This window comes from Dendrobates tinctorius, unplaced genomic scaffold, assembly GCF_039654945.1.
Source record: "Dendrobates tinctorius isolate UK_male_01 unplaced genomic scaffold, ASM3965494v1 ptg000069l, whole genome shotgun sequence".
Lineage (NCBI taxonomy): Eukaryota > Metazoa > Chordata > Amphibia > Anura > Dendrobatidae > Dendrobates > Dendrobates tinctorius.
Window position 1 is genome coordinate 29,747,345 of NW_027361737.1, and position 19,688 is coordinate 29,767,032.

Sequence of the window (19,688 nt, forward strand, 5' to 3'; positions counted from 1 at the left end):
GGGTTGGGCATGGTATATAGAAATTCAAGTGAAAGTAAAATTGATGGAATTGCTTAAAAACAAGTCTTCACCTCATACTTATATTTTATACGCATTGTTTATACTGGAATAATGTTGATAGCACAATTATTTCACAACACATGTAACTACAGTAATATGGACAGGACTGTCTTTGTAGAATCAGCAATGGTCTTGTAAAACTACTTCCCTAGAGCACTCCAGTCAGCACCGACAGGGTAGGTCAGAAAGAATAATCGTCTATGTGAAAACAATGCATACTTGACATTGGTACAAATTGTAAATTTTTCATGTTTTCATAATGGTTCCTTGCTTCACAAATTTTTGGAATTCAGTTTGATGCTCTAAATCAGGGATCTTAGATTTGGCTGGGTATAGGAGGCGCAGATAGGAAAAAAAATTAATTTAACAGTCAGCGTTTTTTGCAGGATGAGATAACATTGTCAGTCATAGCATTTTTTTCCAATATAAATTTTTGACCATTTTTGCCATTTTTTTATTCTTTTCATTGCATGGGTTTTGGTACAATTTTATAGCTGCTCACTTTCATATAGCAATGTCCCCATCCTGGTTACCTTCATGTAGCAATGTTCCCATCCTGGTCACTTTGCTGTAGCAATGTTCACAACCTTGTCACTTTTGTATAGCAATGTGCCCATCCTCGTCACCTTTTTGTAGCAATGTCTTCATCCTGGTCACTTTTGTAGAGCAATGTCTCATAGAATTATAGAATCATAGAATGGTAGAGTTGGAAGGGACCTCCTGGGCCATCTGGTCCAACCTCCTGCTCAAATCAGGATTCACTAAATCATCCCAGTCAGATGTCTGTCCACCCTCTGTTTGAAGACTTCTATTGAAGGAGAACTCGCCACCTCTCGTGGCAGCCTGTTCCACTCATTGATCACCCTAACTGTCAAGAAGTTTTTTCTAATATCTAATCTGTGTCTCCTCCCATTCAGTTTCATCTCATTGCTTCTAGTCTTTCCTTGTGCAAATGAGAATAAAGATGATCCTTCTACAATGTGACAGCCCTTGAGATATTTGTAGACAGCTATTCAGTCTCCTCTCAGTCTTATCTTTTGCAAGCTAAACATTCCCAAATCCTTCAACCGTTCCTTATAGGACATGGTTTGCAGACCGGTCACCATTCTGGTCGCTCTTCTCTGAACTTGCTCCAGTTTGTTAATGTCTTTTTTGAAATATGGTCCCCAGAACTGGACACAGTATTCCAGATGAGGTCTGACCAAAGAGGAGTAGAGGGCAATAATGACTTCACATGATCTAGACTGTATGGTTCTGTTAATACATCCTAAAATAGTATTTGCTGGTTTTGCTGCTGCATCACACTGTTGACTCATGTTCAGTCTGTGATCTATTAGTATACCCAAGTCTTTCTTACATGTGCTGCTGCTTAGCCCTATTCCTCCCATTTTGTATATGATTTTTTCATTTGTATTGCCCAGATGTAGTACTTTGCATTTTTCCCTGTTAAAAACCATTCTGTTAGTTGCTGCCCACTGCTCCAGTTTATTTATATCTTTTTGAATCCTCTCTTTCTATTCTCTAGTATTAGTTATCCCCCCTAGCTTTGTGTCATCAGCACATTTAATCAGTTTACCCTCAATTCCTTCATCTAAATCAATGAAAAAGATGTTGAACAATACAGGGCCCAGGACAGAGCCCTGTGGTACCCCACTTGAGACATTCTTCCAACTGGATGTGCAGCCATTTATGACTACCCTTTGGGTCTGATCACTAAGCCAGTTATGAATCCACCTAACAGTTGCCTTGTCTATTCTATACTTAGTCATTTTTTCAATAAGGATTGTGTCAGATACTTTGTCAAATGCTTTGCTAAAGTCAAGATATACTATATCTACAGCATTTTCCTAATCCACCCTGTCAGTGATTCTGTCATAGAAGGAAATTAAGTTAGTCTGACATGACTTATTAGTTACAAACCCATGATGACTCTGTTTAATCACTTCATTCTTATCCAGGTACTTACATACATGTTGTTTCATAATTTGTTCAAAGATCTTTCCTGGTATAGAAGTCAGACTTACTGGCCTATAGTTCCCTGGATCCACTTTCTTCCCCTTTTTCAAAGATAGGAACAACATTTGCTCTACTCCAGTCTTCTGGAACTTCTCCTGTTCTCCAAGAATTTTCAAAGATTATGGAGAGTGGTTCAAAAATTTCTTCTGCTGTCTCCTTCAGTACTCTGGAGTTTAATTCATCTGGACCTGGAGACTTGAATTCATTTGTTACCTAAGTATTTCCTTACTATCTTTCTGTTTATAGATATCCTGGATTCTTCTATTCCCTTAATAGGACAGTGAAGAACAGTTGCTGTTACATTTCCTTTTTGAGAGAAAATAGACGCAAAATAAGTTCGGCCTTCTCAACATCCTGTCTTACCATTTAATCATTTTAATCCTGTAAAAATCCTGTAGGATCTATGAATTTTCTTTTACTTTTGACATATCCCCAAAAGTAAAAGAAAATCCACCTGGATCACCTTGTTGTAGCAAATGTTCCCATCCTGGTCACCTTCATGTAGCAATGTTCCCATCCTGGTCACCTGTTGCGGCAATGTCCCCATCCTTGTCACCTTCTCGTAGCAAATGCCCCAAATGTTGTTGCTCTTCATATACACATTAAAAAACATCATTCTCACCTGACCTTGTTCTCTCTGCGAACAGCTACCTCTTCCTCCCACACAGCCGGGGCTGCCACCGACGTGTATAGTATAGGGATGGTCTCTTTCATTTGAATTCCTGTCCGAGGATGCACATTCGGTTTAAAAGAAGCACTAACATTGGTGGGCCCCTGGACTAATCCGTGATCGTCACAGGGAGCTTAAGCTTTTTTTATGGTTGTAGGGAGATAGACCGGGCTGCTGGTACCACTCTCGTATCAGGGCCAGAACTATTGGGACTGTCACCATTGTTGCTGGATGGGAGCACTTTCTGACCTGGACAGACCTTTGCACCTGACTGCAGGGGGAGGGTCAGATATAAAAGGGACGGAGCGCGCCATAGTTGGGTCTTTGGTGGGAAAGCAGAGTGCACAGCAAGAGAAGGTTGACTCACTCTCCGCAGCGCGACATCAGCAGACCAGGCCACATTACCGACGATCATCCTACACGCTGACAGACTGTGAGCAGCTTGTGACTGTGGGCCTGCTCACCTCCGATACAGAAGAGACGTCTCATACCGTTCCGCTGACGGTAGGCGGTGCATGCTGTAGGCCTCACAGGGGAAATCACTCAAGTCGGCAAGTATATCCCCGGCCCCCGATACTGAACTCCATCCTTCCACAGGGGCGCCGCAGATGCCTCCGCTACCGAGACCTCGTTCCGGGACTGTAAAACAACGCCTAAGAGAGCCAGGATATGTTGCGACAAGTCAGGAGACCGTGCCTCACGCTCCTCCAGGACCAGGCCAGAGACTTCATGTGTCACTTACGGTGCCACCACAGGATCTCCAAGCCTCCCTCCTCTGGAAACCCTCAGACTGACAACTTTACCCTTTTGTTGGACATTTATTCCTGTTCTGAGCCTCAACCCTCATACCATCCTTATCCTCTCCCTGCGTGGAGTATTCCCTGTAATAAACACCTGTAAACTCTTGATCTGCCCCCTGCTTGTCACTGCATCCCGCCTTCTTGCTTAACCTCACACTGTCAAGACATGACAAGAAGTTGTCCAAATAGTGGACAACTTCTTTAAGTCATAAATCATAAAGGAAGTGTTCTTTTAACTCAATGAAGTAACTACAGATGTGACAATCTACAATCATGGCCGAAAGTGTTGACTGCCTGAAATTGCTCCAGAAAATGAAGCATTTCTCCCAGAAAATTAATGCAATTACACGTTTTGTTATACATATGTTTATTTATGTGTATTTTAACAACAAAAAAAAACAGGAAAAAAAAAGAAAAATTGGACATAATTTCACAAAAAAACTCAAAATTAGGCGAGACAAAATTGTTGGCACCCTCAACTTAATATTTGGGTGCACGCCATTTGGAGTAAATAACTGCAATCAATCGCTTCCTATAACCATCAACAAACTTTCTACACTTCAAAACTTGAATTTTGGACCACTCTTCTTTGGCAAACTGCTCCAGGTCTCAAATTTGAAGGGTGCTTTCTGCCAAAAGCTTGTGTGATGTGTGCATAGTACTGGTGTGATGTGTGCATGGTGTTTGTGTAATGTGTGTGCATGGTGCTTGTGTGACGTGTGCATGGTGCTTGTGCAATGTGTGCATGGTGCTTGTGTGATGTGTGCATGGTGCTTGTGCGATGTGTGTGCATGGTGCTTGTGTGATGTGTGTGCATGGTGCTTGTGCGACGTGTGTACATTGCTTGTGCAATGTGTGTGCATGGTGCTTGTGTGACGTGTGTGCATGGTGCTTGTGAACGTGTGTGCATGGTGCTTGTGTGACGTGTGTGCATGGTGCTTGTGTGACGTGTGTGCATGGTGCTTGTGCGACGTGTGCATTGTGCTTGTGCGACGTGTGTGCATGGTGCTTGTGTGACGTGTGTGCATGGTGCTTGTGTGACGTGTGTGCATGGTGCTTGTGTGACGTGTGTGCATGGTGCTTGTGTGACGTGTGTGCATGGTGCTTGTGTGACGTGTGTGCATGGTGCATAGGTGACGTGTGTGCATAGTGCATAGGTGATGTGTGTGCATGGTGCTTGCGCGATGTGTGCATGGTGCTTGTGCGATGTGTGTGCATGGTGCTTGTGCGATGTGTGCATGGTGCTTGTGCGACGTGTGTGCATGGTGCTTGTGTGACGTGTGTGCATGGTGCTTGTGTGATGCGTGTTCATCATCGCAGCCCCCAACATATCTGTTAGGAGTGGTGGAAGGCAATAAATAAAAAATATAAAGTGCCTTCGCCGCTCAGGGTCCACCGTGCGGAAGATGGAAAAACCGCAGCTGGTAGATGCACAGCACTATGGCGGTAATGTGCACAGGGTTGAACTGCACCCATGTGCACTGAAGCAAGCTCTGTTACACTCACAGAGCTGCAGGCAAAAGCATACACAAAACGCTGAGTCTGTTCAGGGTCACAGAGCCTCAGCGATGCAGACATGGTATTCAGAGTCACAGGAGTAGCCTTAGACAACAGGACTACTCAGTCTAGACCTACCGTTAAATAGGCGTGGCGTCGCAACAGCGGACGCAGAGATAAGCTGCAACTGCAGCGTGGCAATAACGCTGGCGCAATGCAGACGCTAGGCAGCTGAGCAAGATAGAGCTAGACGCGCTGGTGCTACTACTGTCAGGAACCAATCACACAAACGTATTATCAGAGGGAAGGGGTTTCTTAATAAGTAATTCACCAGTCGAAGCATCCATCATCAAACATACAGCAGCAAGTATGAAGAATACTAGCGCATGGCGGAACAGCCATGCGCGCTTTTTATACCAAATGGGACCTTCCGGAAATCTCCAAGGCTCCAAGAGGAGCAAATAGGATTTGACACAGGACCTGAGCACCTGACTCCCGAACTCCAATGGGAGCTCGTCCCATGAACATGCTCAGTTAAGGGAACAAAGGACTTAGCCTCTGGTGAGAGTTGCTGCAAGGCACTCTCCTCTGCAATATCCTCTGCAGCAGATGAAGTGCAGGAGCCTGCAGAATGTAAGGGTCTAGATTTCAACATAGGAGAGGTAGAAATCTGACTCCTAACATTAACCCCCCTCCTAGGGCCCCCTCCTCCCTGAGCCTTCCTGACCATCAACCTGTGTCCTACGGTGGCATAAGGCTCAAACTCGTCCGAAGGCGAGCTTGGTGTCCTGGTAGGTGTTACCGTAAACCGGGACACTTGGAAGGCATCAGTGGAGGCAAGATCACCAGGTTTCAGAAGACACCTGGGAGACAACAGTGGCGGGCGAAGCAACCAATCGCCGCCATGAGTCAGCGACCGTTACCACTCTCCGCCTAGGGAGGCTGTCCTGAGCACATAAGGTGCAAGCCTGGATAAATTTTTTGATGTCCCGATCCCTATGGGGCCACCAATACGCTCCGGCCAATTGCATTGAGATTTGCATGTAGCCCTGATGGCGTGGCGCATTGGACGCATGTGCCCAGGTGAGAACCTGAGCCCTAAGGTGAGGAGGGACAAAGGTCTCGTTACCCGGTTCAGACTCCGACCTTTGCGGGGAGCTGGCTTCCGGAAAAACCGCACATACATGGTGACAACCGCAATTGAATTCCTGGTCCGAGTCTGTATTAAGATTGGTACGAGACACCTCCATGGGCTCGGGGTAGAACCTCCGGCTCAGACAGCTCAAGAGGTTAAAAAAAATTTGGAGCCGAAACAGCTCTTCGCTTGGAGTGAGCCCGCTCCATACCGCGCTCCGAAAAACGGAGGTCGATACGTGAGGAGACGGAAATTAACTCCTCCAAGCTGGTGGGGATCTCTAGTGGAGAGAGCATCCTTCACGTGCTCTGCTAGTCCTCGCCAAAAAACGGGGATAAGGGCTTTGACCACTCCAACTCTGACGCCAGTGTCCGAAAACGGACAGCACACTGGCTAACTGAAAGTGAACCCTGAGTAAGGGCGAGAAGTTGCAGAGACGTATCGTGCGTGACCCGTGGACCGAGAAATACTTGCTTGATGGCCGTTAGCAAGTTGGCCGCGGTCCGAATCTCGAGGTCACCACGTTCCCATAAAGGCGTAGCCCATTCCAACGCCTTGCCCGACAGTAGGGAGATAATAAAGGCCACCTTAGCCTGCTCTGTAGGAAATTGCACAGCCAGCAGCTACAGGTGTATTGAGCACTGGCTGATGAAACCCCTGCAGGAGGCGCCATCCCCACAGTATTTGTCGGGCAACGGGAGGCGGGTAGCTGTCTGCGCAAGGGCGGACATGGACATATGCCCTACCGCATCGGTGAGTGCCTGAACAGCAGCATCCGTGGCCTGCGCAGCTGCGAGAGCTTTCTCAAGGGTAGTCAAGCGAGCCTCGAGCTGTCGCACACTGTAAAAGTTGCTGCTGGTCTGCCATCTCTAGCCAGACCCTGGCGCTAGTATTATGTTAGGAGTGACAGAAGGCACTAAATAAAAAATATAAATAAAGTGCCTTCGCTGCTCGGGGTCCACTGTGCGGAAGATGGATAAACCGCAGCTAGTAGATGCACAGCACTATGGCGGTAATGTGCACAGGGTTCAACTGCACCCAATGTGCACTGAAGCAAGCTCTGTTACACTCAGAGCTGCAGGCAAAAGCATACACAAAACGCTGAGTCTGTTCAGAATCACAGAGCCTCAGCGATGCAGTCATGGTATTCAGAGTCACAGGAGTAGCCTTAGACAACAGGACTACTCAGTCTAGACCTACCGTTAAATAGGCGTGGCGTCGCAACAGCGGACGCAGAGATAAGCTGCAACTGCAGCGCGGCAAGAACTGAGCCGCTGGTAAAGCGCTGCAATAACGCTGGCGCAATGCAGACGCTAGGCTGCTGAGCAAGATGGAACTAGGCGCGCTGGCACTACTACTGGCAGGAACCAATCACACAAGCGTATTATCAGAGGGAAGGGGTTTCTTAAGTAATTCACCAGTCCAAGCATCCATCATCAAACATACAGCATCAAGTATGAAGAATACTAGCGCATGGCGGAACAGCCATGCGCGCTTTTTAAACCAAACAGGACCTTCCGGAAATCTCCAAGGCTCCAAGAGGGGCCAATAGGATTTGACACAGGACCTGAGCACCAGACTCCTGAACTCCAATGGGAGCTTGTCCCATGAGCATGCTCAGTTATGGGAACAAAGGACTTAGCCTCTGGAGAGAGTTGCCGCAAGGCACTCTCTGCAATCTCCTCTGCAGCAGATGAAGCGCAGGAGACTGCAGAATGTAAGGGTCTAGATTTCAACATAGGAGAGGTAGAAATTGACTCCTAAAATATCATTACAATGAAATGAATAAAGTGTTGCCGTGCTGACAACACTGTGTGATCAGAAAGGGTTAAGGTATAGAACCAAATCAGCCAGAGATAGCAAATGGAGGTACTCACTGGTATTAGTACTTTATGCCGGTTTTTCTCCGTTCCTCATAAAGGCCAGTGGGTGAAAAGGCTGATGGGATTGGCCCCTGCACACGTCCATCAGTTGCGGACCGGTGACGTCACCGCTTCACTACACGCCCCCCACTAATCACGCCCCCAGCTCGCGGCGGCACCATCGGCCGAAGCTGCCTGCCGCTCACTGTGGCTGCCTGCCGCTCACTGTGGCGCGCTCTCCAGGGGTTTTTCCATGCAGACGGGAGGACGCTCCCTGCATCTCATCAGCCTTTTGATGTTTGGCCGTTTTACCGGGTCAATGCCAGATCTGGGTGGCCTCACATTATAGTCAATGGGAGAATCTGGCTGCATCAGGCGGATCCTATGAAATCCATCCCTCTCTTCCCAGACAGAAGTACATGCTGGATTTCACAAGCACTATGATAACAAAGGCAGAAAAAAAACAGATAAAGGTCAGACTAACATGATGCAAATGTTCACAAGAGTCTCCAGATGGAAAAGTTTACTGGAGTAATTATGCTTTACACTCCAACAGATTGATATTTATCGGGTATTTCCCAAATCAATTGTGAAAAACCTACATGGGTGGATAGATGGTGGCAGAGCTGGATTCATTTTAGTAAACGTTTCAATTTGAACATGCTGGATAACAGTTTTGCTTCACTTTGGATATTGTTTAAAGGGAACCTGTCAGGTCGCTCGTGCCCCTAGAACCACCAGCAGCTCTGTGTGTGGATATGTAGACATATTGCCTAACAGTCCCTGTATTACATTACATACATAAACAGATCTTTAGATAAAGTATTTATAAAGTCCATTTATGATATGTAAGTGAGGGCTTTCACTAGTCAATGGTTTTGTTAGCTTTCCAAGACTAATCAGCCCACTTACAAGTACCAGCGTCATCGCCAGCTCTATACTTACCTCGCACGTGCGTGGCTTCTTCCCCACACTGCATTGATCCTCTGAAGTTGGGTGTACGCGTCCTGGCCTCAGTGAGGTGCACTGCGCATGATCGGTAGTGCAGATAGACTGGTCAAAGCCCTCATTTACATAGTGACAGACCAAAAAATTAACAAGTAATAAAACCATTTATGGTAGCTATAGTGTGGGCCACTGGAGTCAATTCCACTGGTGAGCCCTAGGCTCCCCAGTCCGATCTTGTATGGACTTCTCCTTTACAGTATAAAGCAGTTTCCACACAGTATCCTTCCTTTGTAATATACTCCAGGGATTTCTGCCTACTTCATTACAACCCAGCTTTAATGCTACAGTCCTGATTGAAAACTCTCCTTACTCGCTCAGCATGTCCGCTTCCTATTTATTCCACTACTGGCACTCTGGAGCTCCTGCTCAGGACCCTTCACTTGTCCCCGTCTCTCAGTGCTGCTAAGGCTTGTTACCTTCTGTGTTACAAGCTCCAGTTCCTGTGGCTTGGACCCACTTCCAAAAGGCCACTCTGTCTTGTCGTTCACTTTTCTTCAGGATCACAGTATCCCTCGTCGTCAGTCTCCTCTCACTCAGGGTCACCCTTTAACGCAGCACTGCTCACTTTGCTCTACAAACTCCAACTCGTCAACTAACAGAAAAGAATCACTTTCCCTAACACTTATCCCTCCCACTGTGGGCTACTCCCAATCATTAATATTTTATTACCCTATTGTCAACTATCTTCATCCTAAACTACCTATCCTATAACACAATGAGTTACATTATACTTCACATTACTATACTCTACTGATATTTCCTATTACACTGTTACACACTATGCATAACCATATCACAATACATTACAATTCACACTACACAATATTTACAAAAGACACATGACATAATATACACACAACATGATTGGTGTCTTCAGGGGTAGGAACGTGACATTTATGTCAGCCACCCTTACACAACCATGCCCCAGCACTGATTAGCAGCTCTGTACACAGAAAGTTGTGGAGTAGGCAGTGTAATACAAAGCTCAGTAACCAAGCTCTGTTAGATCTGCAGGAGAGAAAACCGTAATTCTATCATAACTTCTTCACCAAGTAAACTAAGTAATACATCACTGGAATCAAGGTCTCTGTCCCTATCTCAACTTGCTGACAGATTACACAGCAAAAACCTGCTGACAGATCCCTTTATATAGGTGTATCAGGATAGAACAATCGATGAACTGTCCTTTGAAGACATCATCAATATGAGATTGGTTGGTTTCCGACACACAGCCCCTCTATCAGTCTGCTCCAGCAGTGGCCGAAACTAAGCAGCAGCTCTGCACAGTTCTCACTGACGGCTGCTGAGTATTGAAGTTTGTCTTCCATTCATTTGAGGGTCACAGCCTCAGCTGTGCTATCAGCCCCTATAGCTATTTGGTAAACCCTTACATGAGTGCTTCCCTTAAAGGCCTATAAAAATGAAATGTGACAATTTATGTTCCTTACAGACACTAAACAACCAAGAAATATGTGATAATTTGAGCCATGCACCCTGATTGCTGTTGGGATAAGATGTACCTTAGGATAAGGAAATTGTGGTTATCAAAATGTGAAGTGTAAAATTCTGATTAGTATCTGTATGTTTCCCTTATTTGCAGGTTGTGACGCAGAAAGAGTTTAATTTCATGAAAAACCCTATCTATAAAGATGTAATATTAATCTTGTGGGATCCAGCCCCGTATGATGCTGACATTTACCAGGTAAAACTAGACGTGTATTAAAAGTCATTTTTTTCTATTAATACTAAAGATATTCCATAGTCTGATATCGCTACTGTATTACTAAGAGGAGACAGAAGTAAAGTATGTAAATGACATCTACATGAATTTGGGCTTGTTCACGTGGTGCATTTTATTTTACCAGTAAAATGAATGAGATTTCTACCCTCTCATGCACACGCTGCTCATTTTTTTCTTGCGGATTTGAACCACCAAATAATTTTTTCATATCTACAGCATGTCAATTCTTTCTGCATTTTTTCATATCTACAGCATGTCACTGCTTTCAGCATTTTTTCATATCTACAGCGTGTCAATTCTTTCAGCATTTTTGCAGCATTTTTCACCCATTCAAATGAAGGTGAAAAACTGCAAGTCAAAATCCCATCAAAATCACATGTAAAAATGCAACAAAAATGCTTCTAAAATATTTTTAAAAAATGCTTTGATGTGCTTTACTCAACCTCCATGGGTACAATGCTAAGTGTTTGTCATTACTGTCAGTGTCTGTTGTTGTCTGCAGCGCTAACTTCATGACAACAGCGCTGCAGCCAATGACTGATCTCAGCGACACCGCTCAAGTTGGCACTGAGCTCAGTTGTTGGCAACAGCGCTGTCAGCTTGATGTCACCATTGCAAACAACACCAAACATGGGGAATATTGGAGGAGACTTAGGGTATGTGTGTAGGGTACAGCAGGTTCTCAGGATGCAGTGACGAGACACGAGACTGAGTGTGGTTTGTGAAATCAATGTTTATAAATTGGAGCCACTTGGGCTATGTTGAGCAAACAAAAGGTTTAACAACAATCTGTCCACGCAGGGACTCAATAACATTAACAACACTTTTCTTATCGAAACTACGGCTAATCCGGGTGTCATAGGCCACGTGTGGCCAAAACTATGGGTCCTTATTTCTTATAGCCAACTTATCCTTCCAGGCGTCTTTCAGGATCACAGGCGGGCCGCTTAGGGGTCGCAGATGCGGCTGCCCGGGCGCCTCAATATCCAGTGATGGTCGGGGCTGGGCAGGCCCTGAAGGATCGGTGCTGTTGGGGCACAACAGGCCCTGAAGGATCTGTGCCGCTGGGGTGCAACAGGCCCTGAAGAATCTGTGCTGTTGGGGCGCAACAGGCCCTGAAGAATCTGCCGCTGGGGCGCAACAGGCCCTGAAGTTTCTGTGCTGTTGGGGCGCAACAGGCCCTGAAAGATCTGTGCTGTTGGGGCACAACAGGCCCAGAAGAATCTGTGCCGCTGGGGTGCAACAGGCCCTGAAAGATCTGTGCTGGCTCCTGTTCCCAGAGCGCAGCTATGTCGCAGTTTCTAGGGTGACGATTGGCCGGTCTCTCACTAGGGTTCCTCTATACACGGGACGTAGGCCTCTCGTGCCGCCTATGGCGAAATGGCGTTCCTTGAGGTCGGTGATGGGAGGGCTGCAGCCGGGGGCGAAGGCAAGGAGGCAGCGTCCAGGCCGCTGTAGCGTGTGGGTGTATCATGACAGCAGCGGCTGGGGGTCGCGGACCAGCCGCAACGGAGCGAGGGACAGTGGGCACGGCTGTGACTGAACGTGGACGGTGGGCGGCTCCCGGTATCGATCGAGCACAAGAAAGTTGTCGGTGAGTAAGTCGCTTACCCCTCACAGATCCCTGCTTGTCTCTCAACTCCACAACGCCCGTTACACCGTCTCCCTCTATCTCGCACGGACTCCTCTCTCCTGTCAGCCCCGCTGCCAACTGCCTCCTGAGCGCGCCCCCTGCTCCTTTTATCCTTGCCCCGCCCTCAGTCGCCCGGCAACCTTCAGTCGTCTCTCTCCCTTTGTTGCCCCCCCGATGTTGTTTCTTCAGGAACCCTGATGGCGGTCCCCTTAGTTCCGGCCCAGTCATCCTATGGGAGTCCTCCTCCCCACATGTGCACACGTTGCGGATTTGTGTGCGGATCCGCAGCGGATTTGGCCCTGCGGATTCGCTGCAGATTCTCAAGTGATGTACAGTACAATGTTAGGCTATGGAAAATAAAAACGGTTGTGCACATGCTGCGAAAAAATTCTGCGTGGAAACGCTGCGGTTTATTTTCCGCAGCATGTCAATTCTTTGTGTGGATTCCGCAGCGTTTTTACACTCATTCCATTATAGGAATCCGCAGGTATAAAAACTTAGGCCAAATCCGCACAAAATCCTATAGAAATCTGCAGTAAATCTGCAGGTAAAACGCGGGCATTTTGACATGTGGATTCTGCAGATTCTGCGTGGAAAAATCCGCACACGAATCCTCAACGTGTGCACATACCCTTAGTGTTGGATGGAGTAATGCACAGATTACCTTTTTTACAACAAGCTGCAGATAGTGGACAGGGATTTTCTGAAATTGGAAAACCCCTTTAAGGCTGGAGTCACACACAACGAATAAAAAATCGGTCCCATTTTAACGGTCCGAAATCACACAAAGGTATCTTAACCAGTGATGCGTTTTTGATGCGATTTTTCATCATTGATGCGATTTTAATCGCATGTAGGCATCCTTTTGACATCCGTCTGGCGAGATTTTCTCGCAGGATAGCAAAATGGACATATAATGGAGCCCAATGACAGGTTTCCCTACACAAACGAATTACTAGATCTAGACACACATATATATATATTTAGATATATATATATATGTATATATATATATTTTATACATGTCATAGAGACACATTTATACATATATTTGACATTCATACAGTTCAGCATAGCAGAATAGCCGCAGAAACATTTGCCGGCTTTTGTATAATTATGCTCCTGCCTGACTTGAAATGACACATGGTTTACATATAGTTAACCATTTCATTTCATGTTTTTTTTGTAATGTCTATCACTATTAATTAGATGAGTGTTTGTGGGTAAAATTATGGAGTTGTAGGGGTTAATTTAAGGGGTTAATTTGTTGTATTAAATTACGGGGACTCCCTGCAGCCTCAGTGACGTCAACAGGAGTCCCTGCAATTTACAAAAAAAAACATGAAATGAAATGGTTAACTATATGTAAACCATGTGTCATTTCATGTCGGGCAGGAGCATAATTATACAAAAGCCGGCAAATGTTTCTGCGGCTATTCTGCTATACTGAACTGTATGAATGTCAAACATATGTATAAATGTGTCTCTATGACATGTATAAAATATATATATATATATATATATATATATATTGTGAGAATCATGTGGGAATAGTGGATGAGGGCAGGTATATCTCGCCCAGATTCCTTTCCTATGTGGCCTAGTCTGGTCAGTATCGCACCTGCTTACTAATGGATAATGGGAGGTGGATATTAAAGGATGCAAGGTGGTTGTGTGAGTGTCTCAGCCTGGGAACACAGAGAGCCTGTCTGTGTGAGAGACACACGTGAGTGGAAGCAGTGCCCACTGCAACGGTGGTTTGGCTGGACGGGAGAAGCCCGCCAGTTGGTAGTTAGGTTGTCCATTGTTTAGTTAGTGCCGGACAGGCAAGGATTTGTTTTATGTCTTATCTCCTTTTGCATTGCTTTCACCATTAATAAACCTGACTCAGGGTCAGTTATACACGAATCCCAGCTCTGTGCCTGAGTTTCATGCTGAATGCACATGACCTTTGACCCCAGCAAAGGCGATCCCGGAGTGTTTTATCACATTGTGGTGGAGAATGCGGGCATCACGTTGCAAGCATGAGCATGGAGGACGTGGTGAAAGCGCTGGTACAGTCCACCGCCGTCCAGCAAGAAGCTAATCGGGTGATGATGGCCCAGCTGAAGGAGTTGGTGGACATGACAGTTACCGATCGTTCGCTTCTCCAGCAGGTGGCGCAGCGCTTGGCAAGCTTACCTGAGCTTAACCTGGAAGCCGAGTCGAGAGTGATTCACGTGAGTCGGTACTGGCAGAAAATGACGACCGAAGATGACGTCGAGGCATACCTGACCACGTTTGAACGGACGGCGGTGAGAGAAAAATGGCCGAAGGCACGATGGGCCGGCCTGATTGCCCCGTTTCTTTCCGGTGAGGCCCAAAAGGCTTATTATGACTTAGAGCCTGAAGCCGCGCAGGACTTTGACAAACTGAAAGCCGAGATCTTGGCCCGGCTGGGAGTGACGACCGCTGTCCGTGCACAGAGAGTGCATCAATGGACTTATTAGCCGGATAAACCACCGCGGTCTCAGATGTTCGACCTGATCCAGGTGACGAAGAAGTGGCTACAACCCGAGGTGTTGACAGCGCCAGAGATAATCCAGAGAGTCGTCATGGACAAGTACCTGAGAGCTCTACCGCCAGCCCTGAGGAAGTGGGTAAGCCATGGAAATCCTACGACGACAGATCAACTGGTGGATCTGGTTGAACGTTACTCCGTGGCGGAAGGACTCCGAGACGACGCTACCCCACCTCGTTCTTCATCATCTCCACGTGGAACCGGTAAGACTGTTCCAGGGAGTAGGGGAGATGGAAAAATCCCTAAGACAGTGGGGGAGGAAAACGGGACTGCCCGCACTGCGAGGCCGAGAGTAACGAACTATGGTCTAAGCAAGGGGCCCGTTAGGTGTTTCCGCTGCCAAGAGATGGGACATATTGCTGCGAACTGTCCGGTCACTACTGAACCCATGCAGTGCAACGTCACAGACTCTAAAAACCGCATGTCTATGGTTGCACGGGTAGTGAGTGTGAATGCCGGTCAAAAGGATGTGGAAAAACACTTGTGTGATTTAACTGTTGATGGCAAAAATGTGGTGGCATTGTTAGACTCGGGAAGTGTGGTGACTCTGGTGAAGGCCAGTCTGGTGTCAGCCCCGACTGGACCAGCAGACAAATTTTCTGTAACGTGTGTGCATGGAGACACCTGTTCATACCTCACCACGGTCATATGCATTACTACTTCCTATGGGTCTGTGCAACATAAAGTGGGACTCGTCCCGGCGTTATTGCATGATGTTATCCTGGGCCGGGATTTTCCCCACTTCTGGCAATTGTGGGAGAATCAGTTGATGCCCTCGGGTAATAGTGTACACGATTCTTCTCCCAGGGCGCGTGTGGGTCCCGAACCCCTGGAAGAGGTCTCCCCGGAAGACTCTGGGGAAGAGTCTGCGGGAAATGACCTGCAGTTCCCGTTTTCAGTCATGGCGGGTGATACGGAGGAGACCGGGGAAGAGGAGGAGGCCGACAGCCGTCCACCTCCCCGTTTGCCGGATTTAGAAGTTCAGAAAGATGAATTCCAAAGCGAGCAAATAAAGGATCCTACCCTTACTCAGGCTAGGACAAATGTAAAAGTGATAAATGGGGTACCCGTAGAACCTGGCTCTAGGCTGGCATATCCTTACATGGTTCTGGAGAATGATTTACTCTATCAGATAGAGAAAAAGGGGGAAGATACGGTGCAACGATTAGTCGTGCCAAAACCCTACCGGCGGCAGGTGCTGGACCTGGCCCACGGACATGTGATGGGAGGTCACCTGGGAGTCCAGAAAACCACCGAAAGGATATTACACTGTTTTGTTTGGCCAGGCATGCATCACGATATCCGTGTATATTGCGAGTCTTGTCCTGACTGCCAAGCCTCTGCACCTAAGCCCCGGTTCTGTAGCCCTTTGGTACCCCTACCTATTATTGAAGTCCCGTTTGAGAGGATTGGGATGGATTTAGTTGCGCCCCTTCCACGGTCTGAACGTGGACACCAACATATCCTGGTCATCTTGGATTATGCCACTCGTTACCCGGAGGCCATCCCTTTGCGTAACACGGCCACCAAGACGATTGCCAAGGAGCTGGTGCATGTGTTTAGTCGGGTCGGTATACCAAAACAGATACTCACCGACCAGGGGACCCCCTTTATGTCCAGGATAATGAAGGAGCTCTGCCGATTGTTACAAATCGAACCGTTACGCACATCCGTGTATCACCCTCAAACAGACGGGTTGGTTGAACGGTTCAATAAAACTCTGAAGCAGATGCTGAGAAAGGTGATAGACAAGGATGGGAAGAACTGGGACTATTTACTTCCGTATTTGCTTTTTGCCATCAGGGAAGTACCCCAGTCTTCCACGGGATTCTCGCCTTTCGAGTTATTGTACGCCCGACGTCCTCGTGGACTGTTAGACGTTGCAAAAGAAACCTGGGAGGGTCAGGTCACTCCATTTAAAACAGTGATAGATCACGTCACACAAATGCAGGACCGTATTGCGGCTGTTATGCCTATCGTCAAAGAACACATGATACAGGCTCAAGGAGCCCAAAAAAGAATCTATGATAGGGGCGCCAAGATCCGTACGTTTGCACCCGGAGATAGCGTGTTGATCCTGGTCCCCACGGTGGACAGTAAGTTCCTGGCAAAGTGGCAGGGCCCCTTTGAGATCAAGGAAAGAGTTGGTGAAGTAAACTACAAAGTATACCAGGCAGGTAAACGGAAACCTGAACAGATTTATCATGTAAATCTGATAAAGCCCTGGAAGGATCGGTCTGCCTTGTCAGCGGAGCTGGCCCGTCCTGTCTGCTCGCATACCGTACCGGAGGTACGGGTTGCAGAGACTCTCTCGGAGCGGCAAAAGACTGAGGTCAGGCAGTTTCTACTTCACAACCAAGAGTTTTTCTCAGAAAAACCCGGGCAGACTACGCTAATAAAACATGACATCGTAACGGAACCTGGTGTCACAGTTCACGTAAAGCCCTACCGAATCCCGGAAGCGCGCCGTGAAGCCGTTTCCCGAGAAGTGAAGGCAATGTTAGAGTTAGGTGTCATTGAGGAATCGCACAGTGCTTGGTCCAGCCCGATTGTGCTAATTCCTAAACCGGACGGCACCATCCGGTTCTGCAATGACTTCAGGAAACTGAATGCGGTCTCAAAATTTGATGCCTACCCCATGCCCCGGGTTGACGAGTTAATAGATCGGTTAGGAAAAGCCCGGTATATTACGACCCTAGACCTAACAAAGGGGTATTGGCAGATCCCTCTGGTGGAGGCTGCCAGAGAAAAGACGGCATTTGCTATGCCGGAAGGTTTATTTCAGTATGTGTATATGCCGTTTGGACTGCACGGGGCACCGGCGACCTTCCAGAGACTGATGGATCGAGTCTTGAGGCCACATAGGCGGTATGCTTCGGCCTATTTGGATGACATTTTCATTTACAGCTTGGACTGGGAGACTCATCTCCAGAAAGTACAAGCTGTGATTGATGACCTGTGGGAGGCAGGTCTAACTGCGAACCCCAAGAAATGTCACATCGGGCTAGAAGAAGCCCGGTATTTGGGGTATGTAATTGGGAGGGGTGTTGTTAAACCCCAGGTTGATAAGATTCAGGCGGTTCAGGACTGGCCACAACCTGTCAACAAGAAGCAGGTGCAAGCCTTCCTGGGGATCGCCGGTTATTATCGCCGGTTCATACCCAATTTTGCAGCCATCGCTACCCCCCTGACGGATCTTACAAAAGGGAAAGACTCCGTCATGATTAAATGGAGCTTAGCGGCTGAAGAAGCCTTCCATAGCCTAAAACGGGCACTTTGCTCTCAGCCCGTACTGGTGACTCTGGACTTCCGCAGTGAGTTTGTGGTACAAACGGATGCCTCTGATACCGGTATCGGGGCTGTACTCTCAAAAGTGAGGGACGGAGTGGAACACCCAGTCCTTTATCTCAGCAGGAAGCTGAATAAACACGAGCAAAGGTATGCAGTCGTAGAAAAAGAGTTCCTCGCCATTAAGTGGGCTCTAGAGGCCCTCAAATTTTACCTGGTGGGCCGAAAGTTCAGGCTGATCACTGACCATGCCCCTCTCAAGTGGATGCACTTGAACAAGGAACGGAATAGCTGGGTGACCCGGTGGTTCCTTGCCCTGCAGGCCTACACTTTTACGGTGGAGCACCGCCCAGGGGTACAGATGGGAAATACAGATGCCCTGTCCCGAGTGCACTGTTTGGCGGGTGTCATTGCTCGACCGGAGTGGTCTGAGCAGAAGGGGGGGATATGTGAGAATCATGTGGGAATAGTGGATGAGGGCAGGTATATCTCGCCCAGATTCCTTTCCTATGTGGCCTAGTCTGGTCAGTATCGCACCTGCTTACTAATGGATAATGGGAGGTGGATATAAAAGGATGCAAGGTGGTTGTGTGAGTGTCTCAGCCTGGGAACACAGAGAGCCTGTCTGTGTGAGAGACACACGTGAGTGGAAGCAGTGCCCACTGCAACGGTGGTTTGGCTGGACGGGAGAAGCCCGCCAGTTGGTAGTTAGGTTGTCCATTGTTTAGTTAGTGCCGGACAGGCAAGGATTTGTTTTATGTTTTATTTCCTTTTGCATTGCTTTCACCGTTAATAAACCTGACTCGGGGTCAGTTATACACGAATCCCAGCTCTGCGCCTGAGTTTCATGCTGAATGCACGTGACCTTTGACCCCAGCAAAGGCGATCCCGGAGTGTTTTATCACAATATATATATATATTGTGTCTAGATATAATCATTCTTTCTTTATCAACTCACACATCGGGTCCGTTTTTAGTCCCATTTTTTCTCGCCCCCATAGACTTGTATTGTCGAATCCGATCCGAAAATCGGTGACAATCGCAGCATGCTGCGATTGTCTCGGTCAGAGGATCGGATGCGATAAAAAATCGCAGGATGGGAGCTGCCCCATAGAATAACATGGGTTCGAATTCGTCCGTTTTATTCGCCAGTGTGACTCCGGCCTAACTGTTTTTCTCAGCGAACTCTGATAACTCTGATATTCTTCTCCCATTTACAATCTGCATTCTGAACTGTGCACTGGTACAAAGCATAATAGCCATGCAGAGTTCTGCTATTTCATCTATTTATCGCTGACAGAGTCATATACTGTATTCCGACTTGAAAGGAGGAAATTGTGCGCTTACATCAGTCCTGACAGATCGGCAGTGGAGCTGCTGCTGTTTAGGGGATGAGTCAGTCAATCCCAGAAAATATG

At 47.2% G+C, this 19,688-nt stretch overlaps 1 protein-coding gene across 3 annotated transcripts in view; it reads left to right on the forward strand.

Annotated features, from left to right (window-relative positions):
• Positions 1-19,688, forward strand: part of LOC141095327 (beta-galactoside alpha-2,6-sialyltransferase 1-like) — a 194,495-nt gene that overhangs the window by 128,005 nt on the left and 46,802 nt on the right. For all 3 annotated transcript variants that reach the window (XM_073581298.1, XM_073581299.1, XM_073581297.1), the window contains one exon: positions 10,649-10,750. In XM_073581298.1, the coding sequence (XP_073437399.1) occupies positions 10,649-10,750 (102 nt within the window). The remainder of the gene's footprint in view (positions 1-10,648; positions 10,751-19,688) is intronic.